Below are 17358 nucleotides of genomic sequence, written 5' to 3'. Positions count from 1 at the left end.
AGCGCTCCGATACCTCTGGGTCTAGCCAGCGCTATTTAAAACTCTTCAAATAAATAAATAAATTGTTCCTGGAAGCTGTGAAGACTCTGATACTAGCACGGCGAACCTTTTGCTGGTGCCATTTTTATATTTATATAAAAAAATAAGCCTACTTACTCTGCACTTTTTTCTATTCCACCCCAACCACACACAAAATCAGCTATATTCTAGCTATTTTGTAGACTCCCTCTATGAATGCATTCATTCATTACATCAAATGTGCGCATTACCATGACACACTATTCTCGATTACAGCAATTAGGAATGCTCAGTTCAGCTTCCCAATGACATAAAATTGCTGCCTATAAATTCATACGAGAGATGTCAAAATTATCGAAAAAGGCTTCAGCACATCGCAAGTCAAATTCCGCTCTTGTAGTTAATTTTCCTTTACTGGTTGGGCATAACCTGAATGTGGCTGGTAAGAAGGTACCAATCTTCTTAGAGAACAGTGCAATCCACCACTGATCAGTGCACTGCACCATCCTTGTCGCCAGTTTGTGAAGACCCAGAGACATCTTCTTTAGGTACATAGGAAGAAATTTAATTTGGCAACTACTCTCAAAGCTTTAGTCTAACTGTCCAAAATTGAACCTATGGACTATTAGACTCTAGGGTACCCATGAACCGTGATGCAGTGTACCCTGCTCCACAGTTGACTGGATTGCAGTTGATGAGTCTCTCGTTGAAGGGATCATCCCCGGTACAATCATTGTCAGAAACATTTGTGTCATTGGGTAAGCTTCGCCTACGGGGACAGTTGTTTGTGTCTTCAATAATGTAATCTTTGACATCAGTGGTATCATTGATGGAATAGTTGTCGATGGAGGTATCAAAGAGGAGAACATCTGTTTCTTGTGTTGCATGAAAACTGATTAGGAGGCACTTTCAGTGGCAATGAATTTTTTCTGAGATTTTTAAGAGCTTTTTTATGCATTTTAGTTGGAGGCTTGTACGAGGTAGAAACCAATTAATCTGCCAAGGAAGTGTTTTAAGAGCGTTAGAGGATTTACATTTGCTACATGCTTTCTTTTCCTCTTTTGGAAGGGCACACAGAAGAGACTGATCCCCAAATGAGGGATATCTTTGCCTTTAGACTGTTTAAACCACCTGAGGAGCCTGCTATCTAGACCATTCAATGTTTTGGTATTCCATACTCCAGAAATAATCAAAATCCAGGGTTTGCAGAGGCAATGCCATTCAAACCACCCAAAGAAAGCATATTTAGTGTAGTTATAAAGGTCTGAGAAAAAAGTTGTCTTATTCGTTTTAAAGATCTAAAGTTCTGCAGTGAGATGACTCCGAGAAGGGAAGACGTTCTCGGCATCTCACCTTAGAGGCTGGAAATCTCTATTTTTTCAATGAGATGAGTCTGTTACTAAAATAACACTTGTGTAAGGTCCTTCTGGCAAGTTGTAATATCATACTGCTGTGTTAACCTTACTGTGCTACTTCCACCTGAATTATGGTGAATAATTCAAGAATGTGACTCTATAAAAGATCCAGTGCTAGAAGACAAGGCCCAGACAATTCGGGGGTAGGGGCAGAGAAGGTTTAGGACTATGTAGTTACTAGACAATTGGTAGCACTCCTGTGACCGGAGGGTAAGATCCATATTTTTGTACATAATTCCCCATCACAGCTAAGGCTTCATTCTAAATACTGCGCAAATACCGATTTGGACTCTAAAACAGGAGTATGCGTTTGAAACTGAATTTTAACTTGTGTTTAATTAGCACACTTTTTCCTCACAAATTTTGGCAAGAATTTGTGCAGGAGAAAAGCACACTATTCCAAGGTGCTCTTAATGGAGCTGAGTAATGAATGTTGTATTGCTACATTATCACCCATTCCAGTTATGAAACTAAGAACTCGGAAGTAATTTGGTAAATACAGGGCAATGCAATATCTTTATTTACATGGTCGGGCATTACCACCAATTGCCTCTGCATTCATAGTCTTCTAAGGGCCCGATGTAGGTAACCAAATACCGGTCGGTAATGGCCAAAAATACCGAATTTTGGCCGTTACCGACCGGTATTTGGTGTTTAAGATGTAGGGGGCCTTAAATTTACCAATTCTGTAAAAAACCGAATCGGTAAATTTACCGAATCGGTAAATCTTGATGTAGGTGGCATTGAAAACTGTGCCACAGGCCCTTAAGAATTCGTTATTTACCATGAAATACTATTTCATGGTAAATAACGAATTCCTGTATACATGCACATCTGTGCAGTACACCTGCATTTCATGGTAAATAACGAATTCCTGTATACATGCACATCTGTGAAGTACACCTGTGCCATGTGGCACACATACATTTCAGGGGTGCAACAGGGTGTCAAAGTGACACGCTGTCCCCCTTGACAATTCGGTAATTTTGCCGAATCGGTTGACATTCATTCCTTTGGGCCTACAGGCCCATAGGAATCAATGGCAAATACCGAATCAGTAAATACTGAATCCTACCGATTCGGTATTTTTTACTGAATTTTTACCTACATTGGATTTACCGATTCATAAATACCGAATCGGTAAAATTCTGCATTTATGAATCGGTAAATCCAAATTACCTACATCCAGCCCTAAATCTTTTAATAAAGTTTGTTCTTTTTAATCTCCTCGGCGTGGTTAGGTTGGCATTGCCGTGGGGGGTGGAGCTTTGAATATGGTATACTGAGTTGCCTGCTTTCTTAGGTAATTTAACCCTCAATGCGAAGATATAATCTACAAGGCCTTAGAGTGTTTCTTTGCTCCATAGGATGACAATGGAGGGGTTGGAGAATGAGGAGTATGAGAAGCTTCTTGAGGTTCAGTTGCGCCCTTAGTATCTTTTCTGTATTCTTTGTATTTTATTATTTTTATTTGGCATCTGGGGATGGCGAGTTCGGAAGTATCTTTGAATAAGTTGGGTCGATAGTTCCCGGTGCTGTGCAGCTGCCTTTACCATGAGGTGCTTGTAGACCCTGTAGTACCTCTGGTGAGGCAGGTCCGGCGCGGTTTGCTTCCTTCACTCCTTGATTGTTCCTGACAGCCTGCTCTCCTTGGTATGAGGAAGGACTCGGAGTCTTCCTGTTGGAACCCTCTTCATCGGAGGGGATGTTTGTGTAGCTGCTGGATCTTATTCCTGCCTCCTTTGAGCCAGGAGAAGGGAATGCCGAAGAAGCCTGTGAAACCAAAAGAATGCAGGGCTTTAAGTGGGCCGGGTCTCTAGGGGTCTGAGCACCGGCAGTTTTTTTAAGGGTGCCTCGAAACGGGTCTCTATCGGGCTCTGTTTTGAGCCCAGGCGGTCCGTTTTTTCCCCCGACTGCAGTGACAGCAGTTTGCTGTCACTGCAGTCTGGAAAAAAGCACCAGGGCACAAAACAGAGCCGATAGAGACCCGTTTCGAGACAGCAGGCACATCGTTGTGCTCTGCTCACACTGCTCTCTTCTCACTAGAAGAAGTTACGGCATGATGTCATGGCAGCTGAGAGTTGTGGGGGAAGGGAAATCCTTTCAAGAGTCATTTTCTTTCTGGATTTCCCTTCTCTTTCTGAAACTCAGGAGCAGCAACATTGTGATAGGGTCACCAGGGCTTTAATTGGAAGTTTTTTCAATATTATATATAACAAGGCAAGCCATAGTTGCAGCTTATTTATCTTATGCAACTAATAACCATTGACAAAGCCAATAGTCCTGCCTTGTTGTAGGTATGATGTTACTTGTTGTATCACATATCTGGATGCAATGACAGAAACAGCAAAATGCAAGTCGGGCTGCACACTATGCTAAACGCAGATTTTTAGCGTAAGATTTGTAAAGCCACGCCCCTAATTACACTGGCCACGCCCCTTGGAGAGACCCCCCAGTTTTTTCATCCCACTTAAAGCCCTGAGAATGCCCCAGTAAAAATAAACATACCGCAATGAATGAAAGGTGTCTCCGTGGAAAGTAGGAATTTGGAAGGTGAAAGAGGCCTATAAACTCCTCTTTCTGTGCACTGTGCTTCTTTTGTCAAGCCTGCGCTTCGTTCCAAATGGCTCACACGTTGAGGGCTGAGGCGGGGACTCGTTTAACATTGAAAGATGAATTCAGCAGATGCGCACTGCCACGCGGTCTGTTCCACCTCTGCGAGCTTTGTGTGTGTGAGGAGGACGCCTCAGAACACGTCTCCTTCCGCGTGGAGGGCAGGCTGTGGCTCAGCAGAAGAGCAGTGCGATAAAGTACAAATACACAATAAACAATCACTGGAAACCACGGGAAGTCAGTAACTGAAGAGCGGAAGTAAGATAGTGAGTGTTCAGGAATTTGAGTGAATGCGGAGACAAGGCAGTCAGAAACAAAGATAAGAAAAGACACAAAAACATGTCTAATGGGTACCACATTCGGCCAGTGCCATGGCATAGGTGCTTCTAGCAATGCATCCCCATCCTCTTCTGTGCATCCGTCTCTCTTAACTGGTATCCCCAAAAGCCATCCTCCCTCCCCCCTTCCCGAAGTAGTTACACTCGGCAGCACACTTTTTCTAAGGGGCAAAAAGTATGACCACACCACACCTATGCTGGTCTCTGATGAAGCCAGGGCTTGCATCACCCATAAGGCCCTACACACAGCCACTCCTCGTTGCCTGGTAACCAAACTCGAGCTTGCAGGTGGTGTGGACCATGGTGAAATGCTGAATCATTGCTGCTACAACTCCCAACCTTTTAAAAAGGAACAACTCCTGGCACACTCCTTCTCGGGCAGTACAGCCAGAATTTAGAACTTAGTTCCTCCAAACCTTCGCACTACCAGCTCGCTGGGGACCTTCAAAACAGAACTGAAAGCCCCCCTCCTTCAACAGTATTTTAACTAAGTCCTTGCTGCTAATCCCCTCATTTGAGAACATGTTCACTCGCCTCTTGGCCCAGAACTATACTAATTCCACTCCGGCAGGTGCTTACAGATATTTCACTGCTGTGTATACCTACTGTATAACTTCTTTCCTTTTACTAGAATGATTTACAATTTTGTAATTCAAGAGTTTATGTAACTATATTTGGTAATTCTTGAACTCTCTGTAACAGTCCTTTTAATGACATGTCTACCGTTAGGCGCCCTGGCACCTTTGGTTAATGTTTGTGCTATATAAAAATGTAAATGCAGGTTGGTGAAAGCACAGCATAGTTCCTGAGCGGCAGATCAGTTCATCGGCATTTTAGAACAGGAGCACTGGCTCCTGTGAGTACAACACTCTCCAGCTTCTTTTTGAGAGAGTCTTGTGTGCTCAAACTGGTAGTATGTCAAAGTGCTAGCGAGAGGGGAACGTAGGGTCCCCACCACAGGGAGCAGCACTGTGTGTATATCCCTCTTTAGTTCTCTGTATTTAAGTTGAAGTCGGCTGAAGCCCTGTTGCTTTCAGTTGCATACTAAACATTTAGATACAAGTTTAATTGAAGTTTAAAGTGATTTCATTACTTTGTGCCACTGTTGTTCCTTCCTGAGGCTCTGTATAGCTACAAAATGCTCTCCATCTCAGGAAGTTTCTTAACGTGCAGTAGAGGGTATTTTATTCCTTATAATGCATGGTCCCACCATTACCATTGGTTCAAAAATCTTAAATCCTTTGTGTCGTGCTCTTTCATATGAAGGAGTTAGTCGAAAAAAAAATACTTTATTCGGTTTTGCAAAAGAAAACCATAAAAGCAGCCTTACAAAGATAAAAAGTGACAGTTTTAAGACTCAAGTACATTAATGCTAAACATGTATTTAAAAAGAATCGTAAAATATTGGTATAAGCCTAGTAAGAACCTGATACCCATACAGTTTATGTAAAAAGCTGAAATAAAATTTTACCAGTTAAAACAGTGGCCACAGTATATAACCAATTAGTTTAGAAAACTCTTCCTCAATCTCAAAGCCGATTTTAAGAATCCAACCACAAATAGAGTACTGTCTGGTTAGTCTAATTACAGATTTGTAGAATAAATGCTTAATCTGTAGTGTAAAATTAAACACACCACTATGCAGCTTGTAATCAGTTGCAACAACGTATAGTTTGATGTAAGTTGCTTTGTGAGTACAGCCATAGTTCAGAATGTAGCTGTGCAAAAAATAAATATTTCTACCACAAATGTATCCTTAATGCTAATGATGATTCATTTTAAGAAAATATTGTTGCGAAAAGCTGTAAAAATAGTTCTTCATTTCATTGTACAAACAGTTGCTGAAAATCTGCTTTGTGACCTCCCTTTCACTCCTGAGCACTGGTTCTTGCACCTGGTGTTGTGATGTCACAACTCAACTATGATAAGTTATTACAGTAGAGGAGTTATTTATTTTTCTTGTTACAGTCAACAACTGAAGTCATAACTAGACCGTATTAAGAAGACTGGAAATGGGCTTCCATGTAATATATATACACGCACATATATAGACTAAGCCTTGCAATATACTGTAAATTGTGGTGAGCTGTGAACCGGTGAAAAGTTACTGCGGAAGAACTGTGGTGCACAAGTGTTTAAATGTTGAGTACTTCACCTGCTTCTGAGCTGTGATATACATTTGATATTGCAATGTTTAACCGTACATAGGTTTTTACCAGATTGCTGAACATCGTAAAAGAGCAACGCGGTAAGATCTATCACAGCTTTTTGGCTTTATATCTATATCTATATATATATATATATATATAGAGATATAGATATATTTATATATATATATATATATATATATATATATATATATGAGAGACATATATAGAGATCTATATCTAGATACATATATGTAGGAAGGTAGGATCCTTCTGCATGTGTACCCCCACTGTTTGCCTGGTGCTAAGCTGGATTTTGACTAGTCTGAATGGGATCCTGCTAATCAGGACCCCAGTCTATCTGCTTTCTCCCTAAACTGTTATGTTATGTGCTTACGGTACACTCCAGATTGGATACTGGGGTACCCTTGTCAGTCCCTAGTATATGTACCCATGTACCCAGGGCATAGGTACCCCAGAGGCCTCCCATGGGCTCAAGCATGTATTATGCCACCGATGAGAGGCCATGCAAAAGGGAACCACAGGCCTGCCATTGCATCCTGTGTAAGTTGGTGCATACACCACTTACTAAAGATATGGGTTTACTATATCTAAGGGTCACTGCACTTAAAACCTATAAGTCACCCCTATAGCAGGCATTTACAAACCTGAAGGCAGGGTGCGTGGTTCTAAGTGAGAGGGTGCCCCTGCATGAGCAGGACACCCCTGCAGCCTACGGAGTCCATTCTCACAGGTTGTCAGTGAAGTAGCTATATACTAATATAGAGGGGCATTATGCGACTGCATGATGACCATCTCGAAAACGGCTGCAATGAACCCTATCATGTTTGGTGTCAAACATGTTGGAATCATATTCCCACACCGGTTACCAGTGTGGGAGGTATGATTCCACCCATCCGAAGCACCCTTCGTGGGGCTCCTGGTGTTCCCGGTACAGGCCTTCTAATCCCGGACAGCACAAAATGGTTGCTGCCAACCAGAGACCCATTTCTGCCCTTCTGCTGCTGAGCCAAGCTCGTGCAGGAGAAGGCAGAACAATAGGCATCCTGTCACAGGGAGCCAGACATTATATAGTATATTAGGGCTGGGTGGGTGCGCTTGCCAGCGCCTGAAAGTCTGCATGAGGGGCACATTTGGTGTCCCTGTGCATAGTCCAGTTCAAACCAGTCATGGGAGCCGTTGGCTCCCGCTCTGCCGCGAAACTGGAGAAAGGGCATGGGAGTAACCTCCCCCCTATCCTGACCCTCCTCTGGATCTTTCAAATCCTCTCCCGTGGGTACTTAAGGGCTTACCTGGTTGTAGGACTCTAGATTCACTGTAGACAAGATCCAGAACTGAAACCTCTGCACTTCAACCATCTGGACACTCTGGACTTCGTTTGGGCCTGACTTCGTCTCCCTCTCAGTCTGCTGCATTGTCTGTGCCTATATATATTGCATCTCAAATGTGTAAGTGGAATTGGAATCAATGTGTAGGCCATTGCTTTTGATGCGGAGTTACTAATTGAAGTATCAGTCTTTTTTTGGGAGTTGACATAATGTGCAGTTTTGTTTAAATGTAAATGGTTGTTTTTTTCGTGTTCTAACGTGTTATGCTTATTTTTCACATTAGGAACCTTGGTGAACTCATTGATAGATTTGTTGCGGACTTCAAGGCTCAGGGTCCCCCGAGATCGAATACGGATGAAGGCGGAGCTGTGCTGCCAAGCTGCGCCGACCTCTTTGTGTACTACAAGAAGTGCATGGTGCAGTGCTCCCAGCTCAGCACCGGGGAGCCCATGATCGCCCTTTCCACCATCTTTCAGAAGTACCTGCGCGAATATGCCTGGAAAATACTCTCCGGAAACCTGCCCAAGTGAGTCCTTACAGAATATTGACGAGAATTGCTCCAGTGCAAGATCATGGGAAGGGTTCTAACTAACACATGTGCAGAAGTGATACTCTCCACAGGGAGCGTTTTGAAGCTGTAAATCTGAAATGCGAGGAAGAGGTACGATTGGATATCTTCCAGGAGCATGCCAGCACTGGACCTCCTTCAAGTATCATGGGGGAAGGTTGGGGGGAGGAGCTTGATAAAACTCCATCCATACCTTTCTACCACTCCTAGGTACCGTCGTGCCACTGCTGAGTGCAGGAGGTATTAAACCAGTGCCCATCAGTGGCGTTACAGAGAATCCACAAAGCCCGTTTTGTTTATGTGCTGATGATATGTATGAGTTGCAAGCCTTCAGCAAGTAAACAAGCATTTACAATGCAACGGTTTCACCTTTGCCAAAGTTAGAGCTATTGGCATTGTAAATGACAACATTTTTATTTGTGTGTCTATAGTTTCACCACAGCATCACTCAGCACAACCACAGCATCACTCAGGGGCACCACAGCATCACTCAGGGGCACCACAACCTCACTATGCGCTACCACAGCATCACTCAGCGCCACCACAGCATCAATCAGTGCAACCATTCAACAACAACTGGTTCAAATATGTTCTCTCAATGTTTCAAGCTTTATTACAGATGTCACAAAAAAATGTTAATATTTCACTTCTGTTCTTGGATTTTCGTCACAATAAAATACATTGAACATAATCTTCACAAAAGTTATTTACAAAAGTTTAAGCTATTGCCATTATAAATTACAATAACTTTTAGTTAAGTATTAATTATTTAAAAAAACAAAAACAATTGTTAATTGTAATATCAATACATCTAAGTCACGTAAATACAACACATATTGCATTACAAAGGCTGTAGGTGTCACATTTGCGAAAGTTATAACTATTGGCATTGTAAATGACAAAGCTATTAATTTCCCTATTTTCAAAACCAACACATAAATAAAAAATTTGTCATTTACAATACCAACAGCTCAAACTTTCCTAATGCGAGACCTATTGCATTGCTTGTTATCTTGGGAGTTTGTTTTAAGGAGCAGGGGAAGATATAATGAGGGGGCAGAAATGTCAGAAGAGAGGGCTGCAATGTTTATGTTGTGCACTAACAGGAGACATTACAAATAATGCATCTTGATTATGTTGCTAAAAGCTTTAGACAAAGGAGGATATATGCCCTAATGGCTACATCTCCGGCTTTGCCACCTGGAGACCAGTAGCTTATTCTCACGGATTTCCCTCAACTAAGATGGGTCATCCTTGACCTATCACAATTTCCACCTTACTCGGCAATCTAGTCTCTACAGAAATAGGGGCCCTTAGAAACAAAAAAAATCACATTTTAAGCATTTTTTACAAACAGGTCAAATGTCATTAGTATTTCCTCAAAAGGAGATAATACTTTCATGAAAACGGTACAGTTAGAACCCGTAAATATATATAAAATGTGCCAAATAAGATCTGTAATATTTGTTGAGCTAAAAGCAACAAAATGTTAATTTGGTGAGGAGTTAACATATTTTATAAACCAGGGCTCTCAAATGTTATAAAATATCAACTTGACCAAGAGGCGAGATGCTTTAAAAACCTACTTGAAGTGTAAAAAAATGGGTTTGGTATACAAGTAAAACACATTTGTTTTTTTTCGTCCTATAATATCACTGAAGGGACACAAGATAGTGTCGGACAGCTGAGGCACACGATAGCTAAAAATTTGCCCTTTTTTTTCAGCCGTAGACCGGCTAAGGTCTTATGTCCTGCAACTAATCAATACAGTAAAGCTCCTCCTGTTGCATTACATGTCAGAGAATGTATGCATATATAAAGGTATCATCCACGAATGGAGTACAAAATTATGTGACATGTGGCAAAATAATGCAGCAAGATAGGACATTCAGCGGAACACTGCGCCAGTATTATGTTGCCATTTTACCACATAAACAGCAGAGTCTGCAAAAGACACTTCGTATTTGTACCAGATTAGCACCCAAATACAGTGGGGGGAGGGGGGAGGAGCTCACACACACAAGCAACGAGGGGGGGGGAGGGTGAGGAGCTCACGCATACAAGCAACGAGGGGAGGGTGAGGAGCTCACGCACACAAGCAACGAGGGGGGGGAGGGTGAGGAGCTCACACACACAAGCAACGAGTGGGGGTGAGGAGCTCACACACACAAGCAACGAGGGGGGGAGGCAGCGTCTGGTTCTCGCACTGCCCTCGGGCCACGAGTGTTTGTCGGCCGTAGGCACAAACGTCAGCTCGCATACGGCCCAACCATCCTACACTCTGGGTGGTTGGCAGAAAAATATTTCTAAGCCAGACACTATAGCTCATTCACCCAGAACAATTTACTGTAAGGCGAAGAAGCTGGCAAAAAGTCTTATTCAAAAGAATAGACACAAGAAAAACAAATATAAAGGCCTGGTGCAGACATCCGACTCGCGCGTTCGTTCACACTGGGCAGACTTTTTTTTCTGAGGAAATGTCCATTCCTCCGGGACAGGGGTGTGATGCAGTGTTCTCCAGGCCGCCTCTCATTGGTTCCCTCAATCCCCCTCTCTCCTTTTTCTCAACACCCGTTCACCTCCCCCATTGCTCGCAGAAGCGACAGGCCCAGTGGATTCCATCTCACTTATGCAGAAAGCGGAATCAGGTTGAAAGTGAAACACAATAACAGCGAACTGAATTTTTCAACTTTTTTCCCCCTAAAATATAGTTTGATCACGGCGCAAGCCACCATCGAGAAACAAACCCTACGCCAGCCGAGGGTGTCAGGCCCCTGAAGTATTCGATCGAGCCAGGCCCCAGAGGTCGAGTGCAGAGAAGGGCGCCTAAGGGATACACTTCTCACCTAATCTCTAGAAAACAACTCGCCTGTTTCTTCAACACCACAACAGATAAAGGGATGCTTGTTAGTACTTGCACAAACACTGTTTAAAGAGCATGCAGTCAGAACACTTTACGAGGTAGGCGACTCCACGGCCACTTAGTGAAAGGGGCGATTTCCCGTGGCATCTCGAAAGACTAGGCGGCCTACTAGCTGCACTGTAAACTGGCAGCAGCAAGTGGAGCCTACAGAATGCTTCACAACTGGCACAGTACATGGCGTAGGGTTTTACACTACAAGGGCACTGCCCGGTAGTAGTGGTACTTGTGAAAAAAAGTGAGAGTTCGTGCCAGGTAATACTACGAAAAAAAGAGCTGAGTGACAGGGCCCCGCATGCCTTCGGGTTATATTCCCGCACAGACGCCGGCATAAAAGACCTTCCACCGTCTGCCGGTAGTGAGACTGGCCCAGCGTTTGGGCTGCACTCTTGGCATCCATGTTCGCTTGCCGGCAGGAGGGGGCCCACCGAAAGACAAAGTGAAACGCTGGCTCTGTCCGAGAGTCGAGACTGGGATGTTTGATTGCGTTGCCGACCTCTAGTGTACAAACAATGAGTCTCCCCTCAAGCGACTGAATTCGGCAGATTGCAAAGGAAGCCAGCGCTGGGAATTTTAACAGTTTGTCTTACCAGCTATGAGGTGACGCGCTGGTCTCAGACCCCTCAATTCATCCTGCGACATCTGTTACGAATGCGAAGAGTTACGCAAACGTGAGAAAAGAAACGTGGGGAACGTGAAAGGGTGTACTCGGAATCGCCGAGGTTAATGGTGGGGAAAGGAGGTGACGACGAAAGGGGCGGGACTTAAAAAAAGACCCAGAAACGCCCCCGAATCGCGCCGTGACGGGGGAAAGAGTGATTGACAACCATGTCTTCCAATGGCTAGCCTCCATTTATGGAGCTAGCCAATGGAAGAAGGGGCGGGTTCAAGTCCCCAATACTGAGATAACATTAAATTTCGCCTGCGCGAGCAATGCTGCGCAGTGCTACGGCCAGGCGAAGCCTAAAAAGCAGGAGGTGAAATGTAAGGTTCATGGCAGTCCAGTGCACAGTTAGGGGGAGAATACTTATCAGTGGTGCAGTGGGAACATTAGTGCCTGGACCCGGTGGAGGGATGGGGATGTAGTGATTTTAAAGGTCACCCACTCAGGGTGTTTTAAACAAAGAGTGTGCCTGCGGCCTGGCTCTATATTTACTCTTTGAATATGGTAGGCAGGGTATGGTGGGATAGAGGAAAGCAGCAAAATGGGGAAGGGAGAAGAAAGGGATGAATGAAAACAAGAGGGTATAAGTGATGGAATTGGCGAATGTAATAATGATGGGAGAGAAAGAGGAAGGAGATAAGGACAAACTGCTGGGACAAGGAAACGGAACAAAAAATAAGGATGCCAGAGAGAGAACAGAGGAAGGAGGTAACGAGCGAAAAAGAACGGTATGAGGCAGAGAAAAAGGGCATGGAGTAAAGATTGACAGGGTGGAAGGAGATGAGGGAATAGAATAGGGATGGAGTTATAGAAGAGAGGAGGAAAGAAAGAAGAACGTAGAGACCCATTAGCAGGGGTGCAGCTATTAGTGCAGCAGTTATAGTGACTTTGGGCCAAGGGGGTGCGCATGCCAGTTATATCTCTATGGGCCTGCGTGCATCTGGGCCCATGACACCCAGGCAATGCTGCGGTGTATTCCACTGTTACCTTGAAGAGCCTAATAGGATGGTCGGGGAACTCTGCAAGACAAGATTCTAAACTGGCATTGACTATCGCTTTTAGTTTGGCCTTGGCAAACTGGTGCAACAGTAATATTTTTCTTGGAAGCATACGCTACAAAAATGTAAAAGAAGAAAAAAAATATATACATTTAAAAAACAATTGACCAATGCTTATCATAGTAATATAACATAATGGGTGCTTTCTAAAAGGCAGGTGTATTTGTAACAGATATGGAAACACTTTTGAATTTTAACATCACTGAGATGATTCTTGAGAAAGTTGACTTAAACAAATAAAACAAAAAAAGTTGATACCGAAGGAAACGAAAAAAGCAATTTCAATAAAAAAGATTGCCCCACCAGTCCCATCTCTTAAATGCACTCCTTTTTGGGCAGATGTGCTCAAGTAATGTTGTATAACGACATCACTCAGGGTGTGGGTGAGCCCGCGGCTGAAGTGGCCCATTGCCCCAGGCTGTAAGCTGTGATAGATGGAAGCAAACTATTAATGACAGTTGCACAGTCCAGTGGATGAGTACGGCTCATCCAACGCCCCCACTGAGAATGTACATATTCATGATTTTTTTTATTTATGTTTTTTCTCATTACTTGAAGCTGGCTAGATGGAAATACATAAAAACCACGTAAAAAAAAGTGAAGACGTTGGATTAGTGAAAAGTAGCAAAAGACGGAGCCAGGGCTGTGGCAGTAAACAGGAATGTCAGTAGCTATATTCTCAACATACAGATCTCGGGAATGATAAAGTAATACTGAAGGCTGACCAGAGATAGTTACCATAACGGTGTATGGTTTAGGTCTCAAGTTCTACAGCAGAGTCTAAGGAATGTAAATAAATATACACAGTATGGCTGTGATGGGAATTCTCAGTCCTAAATGTTGTAAAGAAATACATTGTTTAGTCGAAGAGTTCTATTAGAACTGGAGTACACGTTTTGGAAGTCGGGAGATCTCAAGAGTAGCATATTCCTTCACCTAGAGGGCTGAGTAGGCAGCAGAAAGGGTAGACTGGACAGGCTAAAAACCAATAGGTAGTTATATTCTGTACCTAGTTTCCATAGGAAGAGCGTTTTGTGTTTTGCTAATAGCTTTGGGGCCATTAGACGAATCTTCAAAAAAAATTCAAAACTAGTTTGCCAGTCACTTCAGCTGCTTTCTGGAACGTTTCGGGGTGATCCAGGAAGCAGTGGCCGAGAAAAAGGGAGGGTCCCAAAACATGTTTCCCCATGTCATTTCCCATAGAGATTTTAGACATGACTACAGTCCGAACCGCTGAACAGAATTGACCCAAATTTAGCAAAAAGCTAGATCTTGTTCCAGAAAGAATGCTTTTTGTAATTTGGTGTAAATTTGTTCAGTAGTTTTGGAGTTATTAAAGTAAAAAGATGTATGCATACCTTGAGGCACGGATCAATCAATCATAGCATTTGTAAAGTGCACTACATACCTGTGAGGGTCTCAAGGAGCTAGGGGGAGGGATGCTGCTACTGTTCGAAAAGCCAGGTCTTGAGGAGTCTCCTGGAGGTTAGAAGATTTTCGGTCTGCTGTAGGCGGATGGGGAGGGTGTTCCACGTCTTGGCGGCGAGGTGGGAGAATGATCTGCTTCCAGTGGTCACTCTTCGGATGCAGGGGATGGTGGCGAGGGCGTGGTCTGCGGGGCGGAGCTGGCAGCCGGGGGTGTAGAGGCTGAGTCGTCTGTTGAGGTACTCTGGTCCGGTGTCGTGGAGTGCCTTGTGTGGGTGAGTGAGGAGCTTGAAGGTTATCCTCTTGTTGATGGGGAGCAAGTGCAGGTGTTTCAGGTGGGGTGTGATGTGGCTGCGGCTGGGGAGGTCGAGGATCAGGTGTGCGGAGATGTTCTGGATGCGTTGGAGTCGTTTCAGGAGTTTGGCCAGGGCTCCTGCGTAGAGTGCGTTGCCGTAGTCCAGTCTGCTGCTGACGAGGGCCTGGGTGACTGTCCTTATAGTTTCGGTGGGGATCCACTTGAAGATCCTGCGAAGCATGCGGAGGGTGTTGAGGCAGGAGGAGGAGACGGTGTTGACCTGCTTTGTCATGCAGAGTGTGGAGTCGAGGATGACCCCTAGGTTTCGTGCGTGGTTGGTGGGTGTAGGGGGTGCTCCTGGTGCCGTCGGCCACCAGGAGTCGTACCAGGCCAAGGGGTGGAGCCGAGGATGAGGACCTCCGTCTTGTCCGAGTTCAGCTTCAGTAGGCTGTTCCTCATTCAGTCTGCGATGGCCTTCATTCCTTCGTGGAGGTTGGTTTCAGCAATGTGGGGGTTCTTGGTGACCGAGAGGATCAGCTGGGTGTCGTCGGGGTAGGAGATGATGTTTAGGTCATGCTGTCGGGTGACGTGGGCGAGTGGTGCCATGTAGACGTTGAACAACGTTGGGTTGAGAGATGAGCCTTGGGGTACGCCGCAGATGATCTCGGTGGCTTCGGAGCGGAAGGGTGGGAGGCGGACGCTCTGGGTTCTCCCGGAGAGGAAGGAGGAGGTCCAGTCCAGGGCCTTCTCTTGGATTCCGGCGTTGTGAGTCGTGCTCTTAGTGTGCGGTGGCAGACTGTGTCGAAAGCGGCTGACAGGTCCAGGAAGATGAGGGCCGCGTTTTCTCCGTTGTCAAGCATGTTCCTTATTTCGGTGGCGGCGATGAGAGCTGTTTCGGTGCTGTGGTTGCTGTGGAACCCTGACTGGGATGGGTCCAGGATGTTGTTCTCTTCGAGGAAGCTGGTGAGTTGTTTGTTGACGGCCTTTTCGATGACCTTCGCCGGGAATGGGAGCAGGGAGATGGGTCAGAAGTTCTTGAGGTCCTTGGGGTCCGCCTTGGGTTTCTTTAGTAAAGCGCTGATCTGTGCGTGCTTCCAGCTCTCCGGGAAGGTCGCTATCTTGAAGGTTTTTCGGAGGTGGGGTGCGATGGTGCTGCTGGCTTTGTTGTAGATGTGGTGTGGGCAGAGGTCTTCCAGGGATCCGGAGTGGATGGTGTTCATGATCTTGATGGTGTCGTTGATGTTGCTCCAGGAGCGCGTGCGGGTGGTGGTCGTGGGTGCGGGGGTGTGGGCTGTTGCCGGGGTGGTGACGGCATTAAAGGTGTGATCTTGCGATGGAAGAAGGTGGCCAGCGAGTCACACAGGTCTTGTGACGGTGGGATGTCGTTGGTGTTGGAGCTGGGGTTGGAGAGTGCCTTCACGATGCTGAAGAGCTCTTGCTGTGTGTGCGTTGTTGTCTAGGCGGTCTCTGAAGGCGGTCCTTTTGGCGGATGTGATGAGTTGGTGGTGTCGGCGGGTGGTGTTCCTGTGGGCTGTGTAGCTTTCCGGTGTTCTTTCGCGGGTCCAGTTTTTTTCTAGTTTTTGGCAGGTTCGCTTGGAGGCCTGGAGGTCTTCGGTGAACCAGCTGGCTCTCTTCCTTGTGTGGGTGTTCGGGGGTTTCTTGAGCGGCGAGGGTGTTGGCGCAGTCATTGAATCATTGTCTGAGGCTGCGGCGTCTGGGTCGGTTGGGTCTGCGGGTGGTTTCTGGGCGAGGGTTGCAGTTAGCTGGTCCTCAGTGATCTTGCCCCAGCTGCGGCTAGGCACCTGCTGGGTGCGGTGGTGTGTGGTGGGTTTCCGGAAGGTGAAGTGGATGCAGCGGGGGTCGGTCCAGTGGAGTTCGGTGGTGCGGTCGAAGAAGACGTGGGTGCTTGCTGAAAAGATGGGATCAAGCGTGTGGCCGGTGGAGTGTGTGGGTGCTGTGACGAGTTGTCTGAGTCAGAGGTTGTCGAATCGGGTGGAGGAGTTGGCGTTGTTGTTGTTCTCGAGGTGGAAGTTCAGGTCCTTGACGAGGATGTAGTCCATGGAGGCGAGGGCGGGTGTGCTGACGAGGTCGGTGATGCAGTCGCAGAACTGCGGTCGGGCCCGGGGTTCTGTAGATGAGGGTGCCTCTGAGGGGGGTGTTGGGGTCGGTGTGGATCTGGAAGTGCAGGTGTTCGGCGGTGCTGAGGGTGTCGTCGGCGTGTGTCGAGATTTTTAGAGTGTTTCTGTGGACGATGGCAATTCCTCCTCCTATTCCGTTGTTGTGGTTCTTGCGGGTCATTCTTGTAGCCTTCCGGGATGGCTATGGCGATGTCAGGTGCCGAGGAGAGGGTCAGCCAGGTCCCAGTCAGAAAAGCGACGTCTGGGGCGTTGGTGTCGAGTAGGACCCAGAGTTCAACGGCCTGTTTGCGGGCGGAGCGGGTGTTGAGCAGGATACATCTGAGGAAGTTGGTTTACATGTTGGGTGGGTTGGCGGGCTGGATGCTGGTGAAGCTGCAGTTCCGGCAGCTGAAGGGTCCTTGGGTGCGTTT

General features: G+C 45.7%; 1 protein-coding gene across 2 annotated transcripts in view; it reads left to right on the top strand.

Annotated features, from left to right (window-relative positions):
* The window catches only part of VPS53 (VPS53 subunit of GARP complex), a 1098026-nt gene that overhangs the window by 818829 nt on the left and 261839 nt on the right, over positions 1-17358 (top strand). For both annotated transcript variants that reach the window (XM_078679873.1, XM_078679872.1), the window contains one exon: positions 8164-8406. In XM_078679873.1, coding sequence (XP_078535999.1) covers positions 8164-8406 — 243 coding nt within the window. The remainder of the gene's footprint in view (positions 1-8163; positions 8407-17358) is intronic.

Source organism: Lissotriton helveticus, chromosome 3_1 (assembly GCF_964261635.1).
Source record: "Lissotriton helveticus chromosome 3_1, aLisHel1.1, whole genome shotgun sequence".
Classification (NCBI taxonomy): domain Eukaryota; kingdom Metazoa; phylum Chordata; class Amphibia; order Caudata; family Salamandridae; genus Lissotriton; species Lissotriton helveticus.
This window is presented reverse-complemented; position numbering and strand designations above follow the sequence as displayed.